A 15,367-nucleotide genomic window follows, 5' to 3' on the forward strand; every position below is an offset into this window, starting at 1 on the left:
CCTCAGAGGCCTGTGAATGGAGCACCTTTGTCAATATCAGGTCACTGCGGTCCCTGGCCCTCCTGCCTTCTGACAATGGGAGTGGGGAGTAAAGGGTTAACTGCCTCCCCTCGTGTTTATGGGGGTGGGGGTTCAGTGAGTGCCCTGGAGGCTAAAGTTCCTCTTCCCAGCTAGGCCCAAACGACTTCAGGCAAGCCCCTAGCCTTCTCTGGCCCTCCGCCTTGAGCCCAAGTTCTGTCGCGGGCTCCAGCGGGAGAACCCTACCCCCTCCCGCAGAGCGAGGGTCCCAGGGGAAGCGCGGAGCGGGAAACGGCCCCCCACCGCGGCAGAGAGCGGCCCAGCGGCGGCCAGCTGTTGGGGGACAGATGTTGGGAGAGCCGAGAGGGGAGCTGGGGGAGGAGCCTCGGGGCCGGGACCTCCGAGAAGCGGTCGTTTTAACCTCTTAATTGCTGGTTCTGGGTTTTTATTTCCCCCCCTGGCTTCTTCCCCTACGGGTTTACCTAGAAGGGAAGGAGCAGAGAGAATAGGTAGGGCTCCACCTCCAACCCACCTTGTTCGCCTCACAGGATCTAAGGCCTTCAAGAACGTCTCGAACCTAAAATAAGTGAACCTCCGTTTGAGTTTCGGCCTCTCGGCTCAATAGCTTAGTAACTAACATTGGCGTCTCCACTCTGAGGTTTGGTTTCCTTGTGCAGAAAAGGGGTAGCTTAATAGTGGGAGAAGGGGTCGAGGTGAAACTCAGATGGGCTCTTTCGTTGAAGCTCATTCATCCAACAAATAATTACCAAGTGCTTACTAGGTATCCAGCATACTAGGCTGGGAAAGTGAGTCTGACTTGGTCAAAGGCGCAGAGCTCCCCTCATATAACCACGAGTACCCAGATATCTCTGCTCTCCTTTCAGGGGGTAGAGGGCACTGCGGTGCGCGACGCCCACCTTACTCCTTTTAGCAGTTGCCAGGATGAGCAGTATCTGTCGAACACCTCTCCCCAAAGCGCCGCGCATCCTTTGCACCTAGGCCCTTCACACGCCGGGATCCAGGGACGCAAGGCCCGGACCTCACAGCAAGGCTGGGGTGGCAGTGGACACACCCCCTAATCCCTTTGGTTCTCTGGTGGCAGTTCCTGCACATCTCTTTCTTGAAGTTTCGTTGTCTCCGTCGCCGATTTCGCTGTTTCTGGAATCCGGTGGCTCCGGCCTCGCAGCCCGCCTGGGAAGGAGCCTGTCGTTTTGTCAGAGCCTGGATCGATAAGCCTCCTCGCGCCCTTCGTGCTGCTGCCTCCTGTCCTGGGTGAGGGACACGCTGCAGGGCAGTCTGCAATGCAACCAAACCTACACAATCCCCCCTAACTCCACCTCAAGGATCCGGCGCGAGGACGATTTCGTAAACTGAGCTGAGCCACGAGGAGCACAGGAGGATCCTACAGCTGGGACAGCTTCCAGCATTTCGGGAGACACGCGGAGCATGAGAAAGTTGCTGAGAGTTCACTAGCGGCGCCGACCTCGGACCAAGGGTATGAGGACACTGTGACATACCTGTGTAGGCGCAGAACGGACTCGGGCGTCGGGGACTCGCGGGGCAGGAAGATCGCTGTGCGCGGAGAGTCTGACGTGTCCCTGGCCAAGGGGAAAGAATCCCACGAGCCAAGCGCACAGAAGGCTCAGCCGCTCTTGCCCGGCTTCTGATGGCCATGACCTTCCCTGCTCCGGCTCTGTCCGCTCCCTGAGGACGCACTCACCGCCTTCTCCAGGAGGGTGGGCCCTTGGCCCCGCGCGCTGGAGATTCCAGAATCAGCGGCCCGGAGTGAGGACGCGGCGCTGCCAGACCAGCCCCGCTTCCTGTTCATCCATGCGGGATTCCAGCTTTCCTCGTCGCCAGTCCAGTTGCTCCGCAGGTTCTAGGTACTTTTTGCACCTTGGAGGGGGCCTCAACCTCAGCCCCATACCCTGTGGAGTTTCCGGCAAATCACTCGCCGGCTCTGAACCTTCGATTCCTCGTATGAAAACCGGATGCCACAGTCCCCACCTCACCGGGTTGCGACGAAGCCGAGTGGGCGCAACGTTGAGCCCCAGGACCCCCGGCCCGTAGTAAGGGCTCTGAGCGCGGCTGGCCTCCCCCTCCTCCTGCAGCACAAATAATCGGAAGCCAGCCTCCCCTCAGAGACCAGAAAGTGCTCCCAATCCGGATACCACCAGCCGGGTGGCGGAACCCGGGGTCGGCTCTTCGGGAGGGAGTAGGCTGGGTTGGGCAAAGCTGTTTCCTCTCCCCTTTACTGCGGGACGGGGAACAGAGACCGTGGGCTGGGCTGGGCACTCCGCTGGGGAAGCCGCATTTCCGAGGTCCGGAACCGCCTCTGCTTAGGGGAGCGGTGGACTCAACGAAGATGCTCAGCGCCTCCTGAGGGAACTGCGCTGGCCGCGGAAGGGTCCTGTCGCGCTGCTTGTTGGAGACAGTAGGGTTGGGGTTGAATCTGCGAGCGGAGACTGGCAGAAGCCTCTGGGCTCCTGCACTCAGTCCAACCCGACGCTGTTTTTTTCAACCGACAGTTGCTTGAATTTGCCAAGGCAGGCAGGCTGTAACCAGAGCCTTTTTGCCGGACTGTTTCCTCCGTGCACACGCAAGCGATTCCCAATGCTCCCCCGGGTGGAGGGGTGCCGGCCCTGGGGACGCAGAGGCAAATCTTCTTGGTCCCCCACCCCCAACCCCGGGCCCCCAACTCTAGGAAGGTGGAAGGGGTGGAAGAGAAGAGCCAGAAACGAAACATTTACAAACCAGTGTGGTCAGCGCTGAGAGAGCGGTGCAGGGGGCCGTGGGACTCTGGGGGAGGGTAGGTCAGTGCAAAGGCCCGGGGTGGGAAAGTGCTTCAGAGGAGGCCAGAAAGACCTGGGAGTGACCTTCCATTGTGGCTGACTGGGACACATGCCTGGATGGTGGGGCGGCATATCTTGAAGGTTAGGGAGGAGATGGGCCTGAAGAGGATGTGGTCGCTTGGGTTTTCCAAACCCCAAGGGTTTTGGACCAGATCCTGAGGATAGAGTGGAGCCACCATAGGATTGTAAGCAAGGCAGAAACAGGATTTCATGTGCATGCTGGAAACTGCTGTGACTGCTCTGTGGAGGATGGGTTGGCAGGGGCGAGACTGGAAACAGGGAGACCCAGGAGGAGGTTGACAGTGAGGGTTGCATGATGGGAGCCTGGCCTAGGAGGGCAACAGTGCAGATGGTGAGAAGGAGATGGATCCCAGAGATACTTGGGAAACAGAACCAACAGCATCAATGATTGGCTGGATGAGGGGTTGAGGAGAGAGAGGAGTGCATGATTATGATTTTCAAGCTTCAGGGGCTGGGCAAGTGGTGGCACCATTCTCTGAAATAGAGGGTGTACCAGAGGAAACAGGCTGCCAGGGTTGGGAAAGAGTCACAGGTGAGTCATCCACTTTAAAGAACACACATTCCCTGGTGCCTGGGATCAGGCCCTGGGCTGACTTCTGGGATGGAGTAAACCAGACTCTGCTGCCTCCTGGAGGGGCTTCCAGTCTGGTGTTGGAGGCAGCTGCACCCAAACTGCCAGACTACAAAACCAGAAGGGAGAAGGAGAAGTCGTAGAGTCAAGGAAGGCTTAAGGGGCAAGAAGACATTCGATCTGGGCTTTTTATTTTTATTTTTGTCTTTTTAACATTTAGTATTATTAATAGAATGCCACAGGCTCCAGAGGGACTCGCTGGGTACTTAGCCAACTGCAAAGCACTAAACAAACAGTAGTAGTCATTGCTGTTGTCATCTAGTTCAGTGCAGGACAAGGAAAACGAGAACTCAAGGTTAAACAGTTTGCCCAGTGTCACAAAGCCAGTAAGTGCTTATCTGTCTGTTTATCTAAGAAACTGCACTTCTGTACAGCTGGTGCTATAGCTTATATTCATTTCTGGAGTCAGGATGGCTAGGGTTCCTATCATTGCAAACGGTGTGACCTCCTGCAAGTTACTTTACCTCTCTGGTCCCCATTTTCCTCACCTGCAAAATGAGGATTAATTGGGATAATCAACGCAAAACAATTAGAATCTTGCTGGGCAAGTGGTAAGTGCTCAACAACTTGCCTATTATTACTATTATTGTGTTTTTTCTAACTTGTGATGTATTTTTAACAAACAAATTAATATGCAAATATAAGTGACCATCGCAGAAAATTTGGAAAATTCAGAAAAACACCAAGAAGAAAATAAAAATCACCCACCAGTTCACCTCCTAGGTGGGACTAGGTGTAGAGGGTTGGTGCGTCCAAGCTAAGGCTAATGCCTGAGTTGAAGACTTAGAGGTCAGGAGCCTGGGGGCTGGCGGGCCATTGGGTGGTGGAAGGAGGAAGGTTGGCCTCTCTGAGTCTCGATACCCCGTGCCTGTCCTCTGGACCTGCAGCCGATTCGGGACCAAGTGCGCCCGGTGCGGCCGACAGATCTACGCCAGCGACTGGGTGCGGAGAGCTCGCGGCAACGCCTACCACCTGGCCTGCTTCGCCTGCTTCTCGTGCAAGCGCCAGCTGTCCACTGGTGAGGAGTTCGGCCTGGTCGAGGAGAAGGTGCTCTGCCGCATCCACTACGACACCATGATTGAGAACCTCAAGAGGGCCGCCGAGAACGGTACCCAACCTGCTCCGCCTGGCACCTCTGCCCCCGGCCCTTTCCAACCCCACCCCACCCCACCCCAGCACCCCAGGAACCACTCACACTCCTCTACCGATTGGGCCTTCCCGGTATCTTTCCCGCAGGCAGCGTAGGGGTGGGGCGGCGCACAGATCTTGCACTTCCGGGTCGATCTTTTGCTTGGGAGTCAGAAGTCACTGCCCTCCTTTGCAACTATGTTTCCTTATCAGTAAAATGGCGTTAACGACAGAACACCTTCCCAAAGATAGATGAGCTGATGTGTTGTAAAGCCAGGAGGCACCTAGAGATGGTTCTCATAATCGGGCAGCCTACTCCACCTTTGAACAGCTCTCATTGGCCTAGGGGCTCATCCCCTCCAGTTGCCCGGGACCAGGCTTGGGCCAGTCCCAGAGAGATGACTTGGCTCCCATTCTCCCAATTCCTATCCTAGCAGCTCCAAGCCAGAGGTTTGAGGAAGGGTTTTCATCCTGGACCAGGGTCTCTAACTACAAGGGGAAAGGACCAGGTTTCTGAGTCTGGAGACCAGGCTCTCACATACTGTGTTGACATATGAAGTTTCCTTTTCTCTCTGGGCCTCAGTCCCCAAATCTGTGCAAGACAGATACTGGACTAGAATGATCCCTAAATCTCTTCTGGCTCTGACACTGTGATTCCCCAGATTGCCCAGGAATAAGATCCAGGTCTTCCAGGGATCCTGGGGACGGAGTCACAGACGGGATGGAGCTGGGAAAGGACAGTGCTTGGCTGTGGGCAGAGGCAGGGACTCTTTCTCTAATTTCCCTGTTAGGGTCTGTGAAAGCTGCTAACTTCTCTGTAACAGGGATTATTTTATGTAATCCTTACAACAGCCCTAGGAAGTAGGTGGCACGGCCCCATTTTGCAGAAGAAGAAACAGGATTTGCCAAGAGTTACATACTAGTAGATTTGCCTAGCTCCAAAGCCCAGCCTCTTAACTACCATACCATACCACACCATACCATACCATACCATACCATACCATACCATACCATACCATACCATACCATAGCACCTTGGCCCTAAGCTCTAGGGCACCTTAATCAGATCTCATAAAGCCAAGGAGGCTTCTGGGATGTAGCTGCCTCTGTTTTAGTTTCCCATCTAAAAGACCAACACACCAATCCTTGCCCTGCCTGTTTTCCTAGGGGACATTAATACCACAGAGTGTCTGCCCAATCCCCAGTTCTTCTGGGGAGGAGTAAACTACCCTGCCTCAACTTCTAGGTCCCAGCCTGGGGACTAGTCAGGGACCGTTAGAGTGTTCCCGGCCATGGCCATATCAGGGCCATCATTTTCTCCTGCCAGGATCAGGACTAAGTGGGTCTAAGGGGGCATCTAGTGAACTTGGGTTTCACTTGCTGCCTGCTTATCTGCAGTGGTGGGCAATTAAATTATCTGCAGTGGTCAGCAAGTCAGCAGTAGAGCTGGGATGGAAATGCAGGAGTCAGAGCTTTCCCACACTGTGGTCCATCAGTGACCACAGGCTCCTTCCACACATGGTCCAACCAGGACCACCTGTAGTTATAGCCTTGCCAATTACATCCTAGCTCTCACAGCCACACCTGTCCACAGACTTAACATGCTGAGGAACTTGAAAGCTGGGGCCTCCGATCTCTCTTACTGATCAGCCCTCAGTATTGGCTACTGTTTCACTTTTTAAACATAACACACACACACATACACACACGTTCATTGTAGAAAAAATAGAAAAGATGGTAAGCAAAAAGAAGAAAATAACGATTGCTCCAAATGCCGCCTTCCTTCATATTTTAATGTGTATCTTTTCAGATTTTTTCCATGTATGTTACAGTGTTTGCTTTTTTCCTTCAACATAATTTTTTCCTAATTAAAACGTTACAATAAATTGTGAACAATGGTTATTTCTGAGTGCTGGAATTACTGGTGATTTTTATTTTCTTCTTTGTGCTTATGGAAATTTTCTGAGATTTTGAGGATATTCAGAACAATGAAGTATTAAAAATAAAATGGGAATATGGTTAGTGTTTTAGTATGATTGTAAAAGTAATATGAGTGGAAAGAGAATATCTAACATATACTCCGGTTAACAAAATTAAACCTTAGAAAAGTAAGGCAACATATGATTGTTTTTAAAAATCTCAAAAGTTACAGGAATACTGAAAGTAAAAAGTTTCCATAATCACTTTCCTGGGAAGTAAACCACTGCCAACACCTTGTTGTATATTCTTACAACCTTTTTTCCTTCCGCTCATTTTTATAAAATTAGGAGCATAGTTCCGTTACTTGCTTGCATCCTATCTCCTCTAGCTTTTGGTGTCCCCCAGTTTCGCCAGCAGGGAGCCCAGTTTGGGGCATTAGGGTCAGCTAGCTTTCAGATTCTAGTCGAAAGGGCCAGGGCAGGGGCTTTCCTTCTCTCTGAGCCTGTTTCCTCCCATGTATAATGAGGTAATGCCACCTCTCCTTAGGGCTGTAAGACGTGGTCCAGTCGTGTAAGAAGTGTCCAGTACTGAGCGGACGCTCAGAAACCCCTTCCCCAAAGACTGAGCTCAGGGACTAGGACCCTGGGATCCCTGCTCCCAGCCAACTCCCGCTCCTGACCCTTCCAGGGACAAGCTCCCCCCACCCCCGTCCTTTCCAGGCTGCCACTAGAAGAGATGGGGACGCGTGGTCAGCTGCTTCTATCGCCCCCAGGGAACGGCCTCACGTTGGAGGGGGCAGTGCCCTCGGAACAGGACAGTCAACCCAAGCCGGCCAAGCGCGCGCGGACGTCCTTCACCGCGGAACAGCTGCAGGTACCGCTACAAGCAGTGGGCGGCGGGGGCGGGGGCCGGGCCAAAAGTGGGCGGGGCCGACAATGGCTCCTGGCTCCGCCCCTCGGCCCGGACCCGGGTGGCGGGGCGGGGCCGCAGCTGCCTGGGGCGTGGCCTGTGGGCTGGCGCCGCTGATTGGGCCGGGGTCTCGGAGTCTCTGCGTGCGGGCGCCTCACCGCCCTCCCCGCCCCGCAGGTTATGCAGGCGCAGTTCGCGCAGGACAACAACCCCGACGCTCAGACGCTGCAAAAGCTGGCGGACATGACGGGCCTCAGCCGGAGAGTCATCCAGGTGGGACGGGGGTGGGCGGGGCCTGGGGACCGCGGGCACGCCCCGGAGCTCGTAGCTGGGCTCGGCGCGGAGGGTCGTGCGTGCACGTGGCCATCCTTCAGCAGGAGGCGACGAGGCAATTCCGCCTGGGGTCTCCCGGCGGCGCGTCCGACTCTTTTCCGCGAGGCTGAGGCTGCCGAGGCTGTCGTTCCAGGTGTGGTTTCAAAACTGCCGGGCGCGTCATAAAAAGCACACGCCGCAACACCCAGTGCCGCCCTCAGGGGCGCCCCCGTCCCGCCTTCCCTCCGCCCTGTCCGACGACATCCACTACACCCCGTTCAGCAGCCCCGAGCGGGCGCGCATGGTCACCCTGCACGGCTACATTGAGAGTAAGTAACCGCAGCGCCGGGGGCCGCTGGGCCTGCGGGGAGGGGGCGCGGAGGAGCGCACGTGGGCAGCTGAGGCCGAGGCATGGGGTGGGGGGCCTTGGGGAGCCTCGTGGGTGAAGAAGCGGGACCCGAAGTCATTTGGATCTAGGAGTTGGGGGAAGAAGGGTCAAATCTTCGGCTCTGCCTCAGTGGTGCGGGGTCCTTCATAGAGGCAAGCGATTCAACCATTTAAAAAATGCTTTCAAAGCACCCACTCTGTGCCAGTGCCCGGAGACTGGAGAGAGAACAGGATGGACAAGGTACCAACTCTGTGGAGCCTGCGTTCTGATGGGCATGGAAAAATAACTAGGCAGATGAGCGTGTCGTTTTAAGTGGAATGATTCCTGTAGGAAAGGTGCTGGGTAGGAGTGACCGGAGATGCTGCGGGGTGGAAGGGAAGGGACTGGGCTGCCTTTCAGCAAGCAGAGACTGAAAGGATGGATAGGATTTAGTGAGATACCTGGAGTGGGGGAACGGGATGCACGCAGGCCCTGGCCCAGAAAGCATCGTGGCTTGGGTGTGTTCTGGGGAGCAGAAGGCCAGTATGGTGGGAGTGTCCAGGGCTGTGAGGCCTTAGGCAAGTCACCTAACCTCCTTGAGCCCTGATTTCCTCATCTGTAACCTGGGATGTCAATAATGCCTGCCTCACAGGGTCATGAGACACCATTCATGCATTCAGTAGCTATATCTTGAGTGCCTTCTGTGTTCTTTGCACTGGGATACGACAGTGAACACAGTAGACCAAAGCTGCTGTGCTCCTGGGGCTTGCGCTCCAGCATGGGAGATGGTGGAGATGATAAAGTAATAGGGAGGGAGCAGGCATGTCCGTGGCAGGGAGCACTGTGGCAGAGATGCAGGGGCAAGCGGGTCATGGTGAAGTGACTTGTGAGTGGGAACCTGGAGGAGTGAGGGAGGAGCCCCGGGGATTTCTGGAGGATGAATGTTCAGTGCATCTGCTGCTGAGCAGGTGCCTATCACAGATTGTCTTTCCCTTTGAAGTTGTTCCCATCAATTGTTTCCTCTAAGCTGGGCATGACCAAAAAAATATAAATGACTACGATGCACACACACACAAATCCTCCCTTCTCTGGCTCCACGTAAGAGGGAAAAAGAAGGGAAATCAGAGAGAGAACTGCTGCTTACTGACCATATGCCATACACTCTACTGACTGCGTCTCTAAACATCAGAGGCCACCATCTCGTTGAATAGATGAGGAAACCAAGGGCCCACTGTAAGTTAGTGGGAGCTGGTATGCCTTAATGATCGAGTGTGGGCTTTGGTGTCAGATTGCCAGGCTTCACATCCCAGCCCTGCCATTTACTAGCTGTGTGACAGTGGGTGAGTTTCTTGGGTTTCTTGAATACTCATTCCCTCATCTGTAAAAATGAGGTCAAGAGTATCTCAAAGCAGTGTTCTGAGCATCAAATGAGGTAACTGAAAATCTTCAACATTCAGCAAGTGCCGCATAAGTATTGGCTGCTCTTGTGATGGTGGGAGTGGTTTTGGTTGGCAGAACTAGGAGTGCAGAGCCCTGTCTCTGCACCAGGCTGCCAGTTGGAAACCATGTCTCTTTATATAGTTCCATTTCTGAACTATCTGCTCAGTAGGAGCGACATTTTCCCCCTTTCTTTTCTAAACAATGACTATATTCAGGCTGCACAGAGCCTGTTAAAGGTGCCAAGGATCAGGGGCTCTATAAGTACCAGGGGTCTGAGCTACCTGCTAATACTTGGTGTAGAGTCAATAAAAAATCTAGATGATCCCTTTGGACTTGGGGCCATGACCACCAGAGTCCCTGCCAGGACTCTGTCCATACACTCTGTTGACCAAACTTAGATCTGTCTTTGCTGCTTAGAGAAGAGGCTGAGGTGCCCTCTCCTCTTACCCTTGTGGTGGAACTCAGCTTGGGGAAGAAGAGTTTGGGGGTGTGTGCACCTGCACCTCTTGCTGCATGACTGACTGAGAGTCACCACAGCAGTTTGCTCTATGGTAAACTACAGTTGTGAATTTTCTGAAGCCTTAAGCTGGGAAGCTAATGAAAGTGTTAGGACCAGACCCCAGAAAAATGAGTTTTTCTGTAGAGTTTGCTCTGCAGTTAACTAAAGTCACAGAATACTGAGTTTCCTGGAGGCTTCGAGCTTGGAATCTGATAAAAGCTTTGGAACCAGACCCCAGAAAAATGCAGATGTACATACATTTTCCAAGTAATCTGAAGTTGTATATGGACTCCTTGAACACCCCAGGTGAAGAACTCCCAATTTAATATAACTCCTTTATTCTACAAATGGGAGAACTGTGGCTCAGAAGGGCACAGTGACTTGTCCCGGTTTATATATCAGTTGTAAGTGTCTCTACAATGCCCTTTCCCTGTGACCAAAGAGAATGAAGCCTAAAGAAGAGACCAGCAATGGACTTCTCCGCTGTAGTGATAAACAGGCTGAAGCGTGAGAAATTTGGATCTGACACAAAGGTGGACTTTCCCCAACAGTTCTAGATGTTGGAATATGGTATGGAAATTCATTCAGCACATACTTAAGAGTACCTACTAAATGCCATGCCTCACTCTAGGTGCTGGAAATCCACAAAGATCTAGAATCTAGAAAACATACAGAAAATTCCTGCCCTCGTGGAGCTTGCATTCTAGCTGGCAAAGACAGATAATATCAAATAAATAATAAAAATATGCAGTAAGTCAGGCTGGGCGTGGTGGCTCACGCCTGTAATCCCAGCACTTTGGGAGGCCGAGGCGGGCAGATCACTTGAGGTCAGGAGTTTGAGACCAGCCTGGCCAATATGGTGAAACCCCCTCTATACCAAAAAATACAAAAATTAGCTGGGTGTGATGGCACATGCCTGTAGTCCCAGCTACTCAGGAGGCTAAGGTGGGAGAATCACTTGAACCCAGGAGGCAGAGGTTGTACTTAGCAGAGATGATGCTGCTGCCCTCCAGCCTGGGTGACAGAGTAAGATCCTGTCTCAAAAAAAAAAAAAAAAAAATGCAGTTAAGTCAGATGAAAGTGCTAAGGAAACAAAATAAAGCCGGGAGGAAGACAGGGAGGGTAGGGGATAGGTGTTGGTGTTGGATGCAGTTGTAAAGAGAGGTGACATATGAGTACAGAGTCCTCTAAGAGGCATGGGTAAAGTCATAGTGATACCTAAGAGATATGAACTTACTGAGGGAGGGTCTGAATAGATGGGGCACAGCCTTGCTTGCAGGGCCTGAATAGGCAGGGTACAGCCTTGCTTGCATGTGCATTAATATGAAAGCACATATTTAGGAGTGTTTGTTTATCAGTGAGCTAGATGGTTATACCTCACTCTCACATAGCTCTTTATAAAGAGCATCATAATTGGCCGGGCGCGGTGGCTCACGCCTGTAATCCCAGCACTTTGGGAGGCCGAGGCAGGCGGATCACGAGGTCAGGAGATCAAGACCATCCTGGCTAACACGGTGAAACCCCGTCTCTACTAAAATACAAAAAATTAGCTGGGCGTGGTGGTGGGCACCTGTAGTCCCAGCTACTTGGGAGGCTGAGGCAGGAGAATGGCATGAACCTGGGAGGTGGAGCTTGCAGTGAGCCAAGATCGTGCCACTGCACTCCAGCCTGGGCGACAAGGCGAGACTCCGTCTCAAAAAAAATAAAAAAATAAAAAAGGATCATCGCAACCAACCCTACTGAAATGTTGCCCAGGGCTACCCAGGAGGTAAGTGGCAGAGATGAAGCTGGTTTCAGGGCTCCAGTTTGTAGAGCACAGGGCAAGTGGGATCCTGTGTGCAGCCTGGGGGATGAGCTCCAAGGCATCCTCTCGTCCACAGGTCAGGTACAGTGCGGGCAGGTGCACTGCCGGCTGCCTTACACCGCACCCCCAGTCCACCTCAAAGCCGATATGGATGGGCCGCTCTCCAACCGGGGTGAGAAGGTAAATGGAGCCAGGTTGGGTCTGGTGGGTCAGAGCCACCCTGCTGGGGATGGGTTTCTGGCAGCATCCCCTGTTAACGATTTGGTACCATGCTGCACTGTGGCAGACCCTGTCTTCCTGGCCTGCTGAGACCCCCACCACACCCCCACAGCAGTCACTGGAGCGGCGGCTGCTGGCATGTTCTGTGTGCATGGCCACTCCGAAGGCCTCCTTGCAGCTCCCCACTGGCAGTTTGCCCTTCTCTGTCTCAGATTTGTGAATTTCCTTTACTCAAGCTTTGAGGTTCCAGGGAGGGCTTATATCACTCATCACCCCACTTCCCATCATCTCACTGGTTTCTCCTTTTCATTCTTGTCTATTGGGAGTGAATATCCTGAGCTGATGGGGTTCGGGGATAGCTGGCCAGCCAGTGACCTTGGTCAACTGGCAGGGCCTCCTCTGTGGAGCCAGGATTTCGGGTTGTCTCAGGCTTTAGGACTGTACTTCTAAAAGGGTGCTTAGCTGTCGCCATTCCAGGGCTTCAAGGTATTGTTTCTGAAGCAATGCAACCCTTTGTTTAAACTTGTCCATAGTGCAGATGAAGGTGGATGGAGCTGCTCTCAAACCATGGAGAGAGGAGGAGCCTCACCTCCCTCCCAGCTCCAAGACACCTCACAGTTAGCCTCGAAAGCCAGTGCTCTCAGACAACCCTTTATTTTAGAAATGGGAACATTGAGGCTCAGATAGCTCAAAGCCAGAGACTGAATGAGAACCGTTTTTTTTTTTTTTTTTTTTTTTTTTTTTTTTTTTTAGACAGAGTTTCACTCTTATCGCCCAGGCTGGAGTGCAATGGCGCAATCTCGGCTCACTGCAACCTCTGCCTCCTGGGTTCAAGCGATTCTCCTGCCTCAGCCTCCCGAAGTAGTAGCTGGGATTACAGGCGCCTGCCACCATGCTCAGCTAATTTTTTTGTATTTTTAGTAGAGACGGGGTTTTGCCACATAGGCCAGGCTGGTCTTGAACTCCTGACCTCAGGTAATCCACCCACCTCAGCCTCCCAAAGTGCTGGGATTACAGGCATGAGCCACTGTGCCCGGCCCAACCTTGCATTTTTTAATTCACTTACTTGTTTATTTGGAGACATTTCCTATGTCTTGTCTGTGCACAGCATCCCTGAGTCTGTTACCAGGAGTGGAAATGAGTAAAGTGTGTTCCCTGCCCTTGAGGAGACCAGAGTCTGAAGAGGGAGGCAGATCCCAACAGTACAATACGGTGTGACAGGGGAAGCCATGGGAGCTGGGGAGGGGGAAGGGGGCAAAGGAGAGAGGCAGGGAAGACTTCCCAGAGAAGGCAACCTCTAAGGCCAGGCCTGAAAGCTGAGCCATCAGGGAAAGCATGAGACACCAGAGCTCTCAGGGAACCCTGAGCCATTCAGCATTGTTGGCAGGCATGTCTGGGAGGATGAGAGGAGGAAAGCGAGAGCCTTGAGGCTGCCAGGTGGAAGAGTCTGTATTTTATGCTGCGGCAGTGTGGGGTCCTGGAGGGCCTGTTGCAGAAACATCACTGTAGCAGTCTTCAGAGACTGCTGGGTTGGAGGACACCCAGTAGGAAGCAGGGATCCCTGGAGGTCAGTGGGTGTGGCGGTCCTGAGGGAGAGGGTCAGAGCGTTAGGGCTGGAGTCAGGAGCCCTCCAGTTCAGCAGATCCCGGTCTTGGTGTGCTCGGAATCACCCGGGCAGCTTGTAAAGATACAGAGATTCCTAAGCCTCGCTCTCAGAGAGTCTGTTGGGGTGCGATATAGGGATCTGCGTGTGTAATACTCAGCCTGTGTGATTCTAATGGGCAGCCGGGGTGGGGACAGCTCCTTTAGGACGGTACCTCTGGCTCGGCCTCCTGATTGAGCTCAGTACACCTAGTATGTACTGAGCTCTCTGTGCCGGGCACCACAGGAGAACGTGTATGGTGTGGAGGTACAGACAGCCCTGGACAGATACATTTGTAAGTAAATGGTAGTGCCTAATGTAAAATCCTGCGGAATCTGTAGTGAGTGAGCCTGCCCCAGGAACATCATCGCCGCTGAGACTGTCACTATCATAGGAAGAGCTGCTGTTTGTTGAGCTCCTTCTGTTCAAGGCAGCTACTTTTCACATGGCATCTGGTTCACACCTCCCAGCCACTTTGTGGACATAGAGATGGCCTTCTCATTGTAAAGAGATAAACAGGTTCCGAGAGGTGACATGACTTGTCCAGGGATGCAGCGAGTCTGTCGGACTCTGAAGTCTGCGCGGTTCAGTAATCACTTCCTTTTGTGCGGCACTTTATTGTGTACACAGCCCTGTCTCCGACCTCATCCTTCATAGTCTCCCTGGGAGGGTGATTGTGGTGACCTCCATTTCATACTTGCAGAAACGGAGGCTCAGACAGAGCAGTGCTCATCCAGAATCACAATGTGAGCATGGGCAGAACTGACCTGGATCCTAGAGCCACCTGCCTCAGAGCTGTCCCTTCCTGTGGGAGGGGATTCATCCTATTAGACCTGGCTCTGGGACTGCAGAAGTGAGCTGACATGATCCCTGCCCTCAGGCTGCTTGTGGCTTAGCACAGAATGCGGGCAGCTACATTGCAGGGGAATGGGCAGCTGGAGTAGGCGAGAAACTTGACCTTAGAGGACCCAGAAGAGGGGGCAGGGAGCTCTAGGGGAGAGACAGGGGACGAGAAGAAGGGCATTCCACATCAAGAGAACCGCATGTGCAAAGGCCCAGAAGCATGGAGGAGCTTGGGACGGAGGGGACCTTGGGGGGTGTTCAGTGTGGCTGAGGTCCAGGGAAGTGGGGAGAGCCGACAGGGGCCACAGAACAAAGGATCATCGAAAGAGGGTCTTGGACATTATATGGAGGGCAGGGAGTGGACCCTGGAGGTGCAGAGGGCTGGGCTCAGTGCTTGGAGAGGAGCCTTTGCCTCCTGGTTGCTCAGCTAAGCTTGTGGTTCTGTCTCATGCAGCTTGGGGGATGAGCCACGCTGGAGGGCTGTCAGATTTGGCTATAGACAGTTTCTGGCTTCTGGATTTGGCTGCTGAGCCAGAGTTTTCCCTTGCTGGGCTGTGTCCCCAACTTTGCATCCAGAAAGTCTGCATTAAAGTGTCTCTCCCTCCTTCATGACCTTCTGTCCTCTCACTGTCAGGCCTTTCCACCAGCTCCTAGGGACTTTTCTTGTCCACAACTCTCAAATTCCTGGGGCTTGGTGGGCGGCAGGGTGTGGGATGTGTGTGGCCAGCACAGGATTGTCTGGGCTTTCTTCCAAGTCCTTCC

At 53.2% G+C, this 15,367-nt stretch overlaps 1 protein-coding gene across 4 annotated transcripts in view; it reads left to right on the top strand.

Moving 5' to 3' along the window:
* LHX6 (LIM homeobox 6) overlaps positions 1-15,367 on the top strand; it is a 42,954-nt gene that overhangs the window by 7,283 nt on the left and 20,304 nt on the right. For 2 of the 4 annotated variants that reach the window (XM_055271220.2, XM_063636023.1), the window contains exons 5-9: positions 4,410-4,630; positions 7,343-7,443; positions 7,657-7,752; positions 7,946-8,120; positions 11,978-12,081. In XM_055271220.2, coding sequence (XP_055127195.1) covers positions 4,410-4,630; positions 7,343-7,443; positions 7,657-7,752; positions 7,946-8,120; positions 11,978-12,081 — 697 coding nt within the window. The remainder of the gene's footprint in view (positions 1-4,409; positions 4,631-7,342; positions 7,444-7,656; positions 7,753-7,945; positions 8,121-11,977; positions 12,082-15,367) is intronic. The other 2 variants (XM_055271221.2, XM_055271222.2) reach the window with 1 other exon arrangement.

The sequence above is a fragment of the Symphalangus syndactylus genome, chromosome 3 (genome assembly GCF_028878055.3).
Source record: "Symphalangus syndactylus isolate Jambi chromosome 3, NHGRI_mSymSyn1-v2.1_pri, whole genome shotgun sequence".
Taxonomy (NCBI): domain Eukaryota; kingdom Metazoa; phylum Chordata; class Mammalia; order Primates; family Hylobatidae; genus Symphalangus; species Symphalangus syndactylus.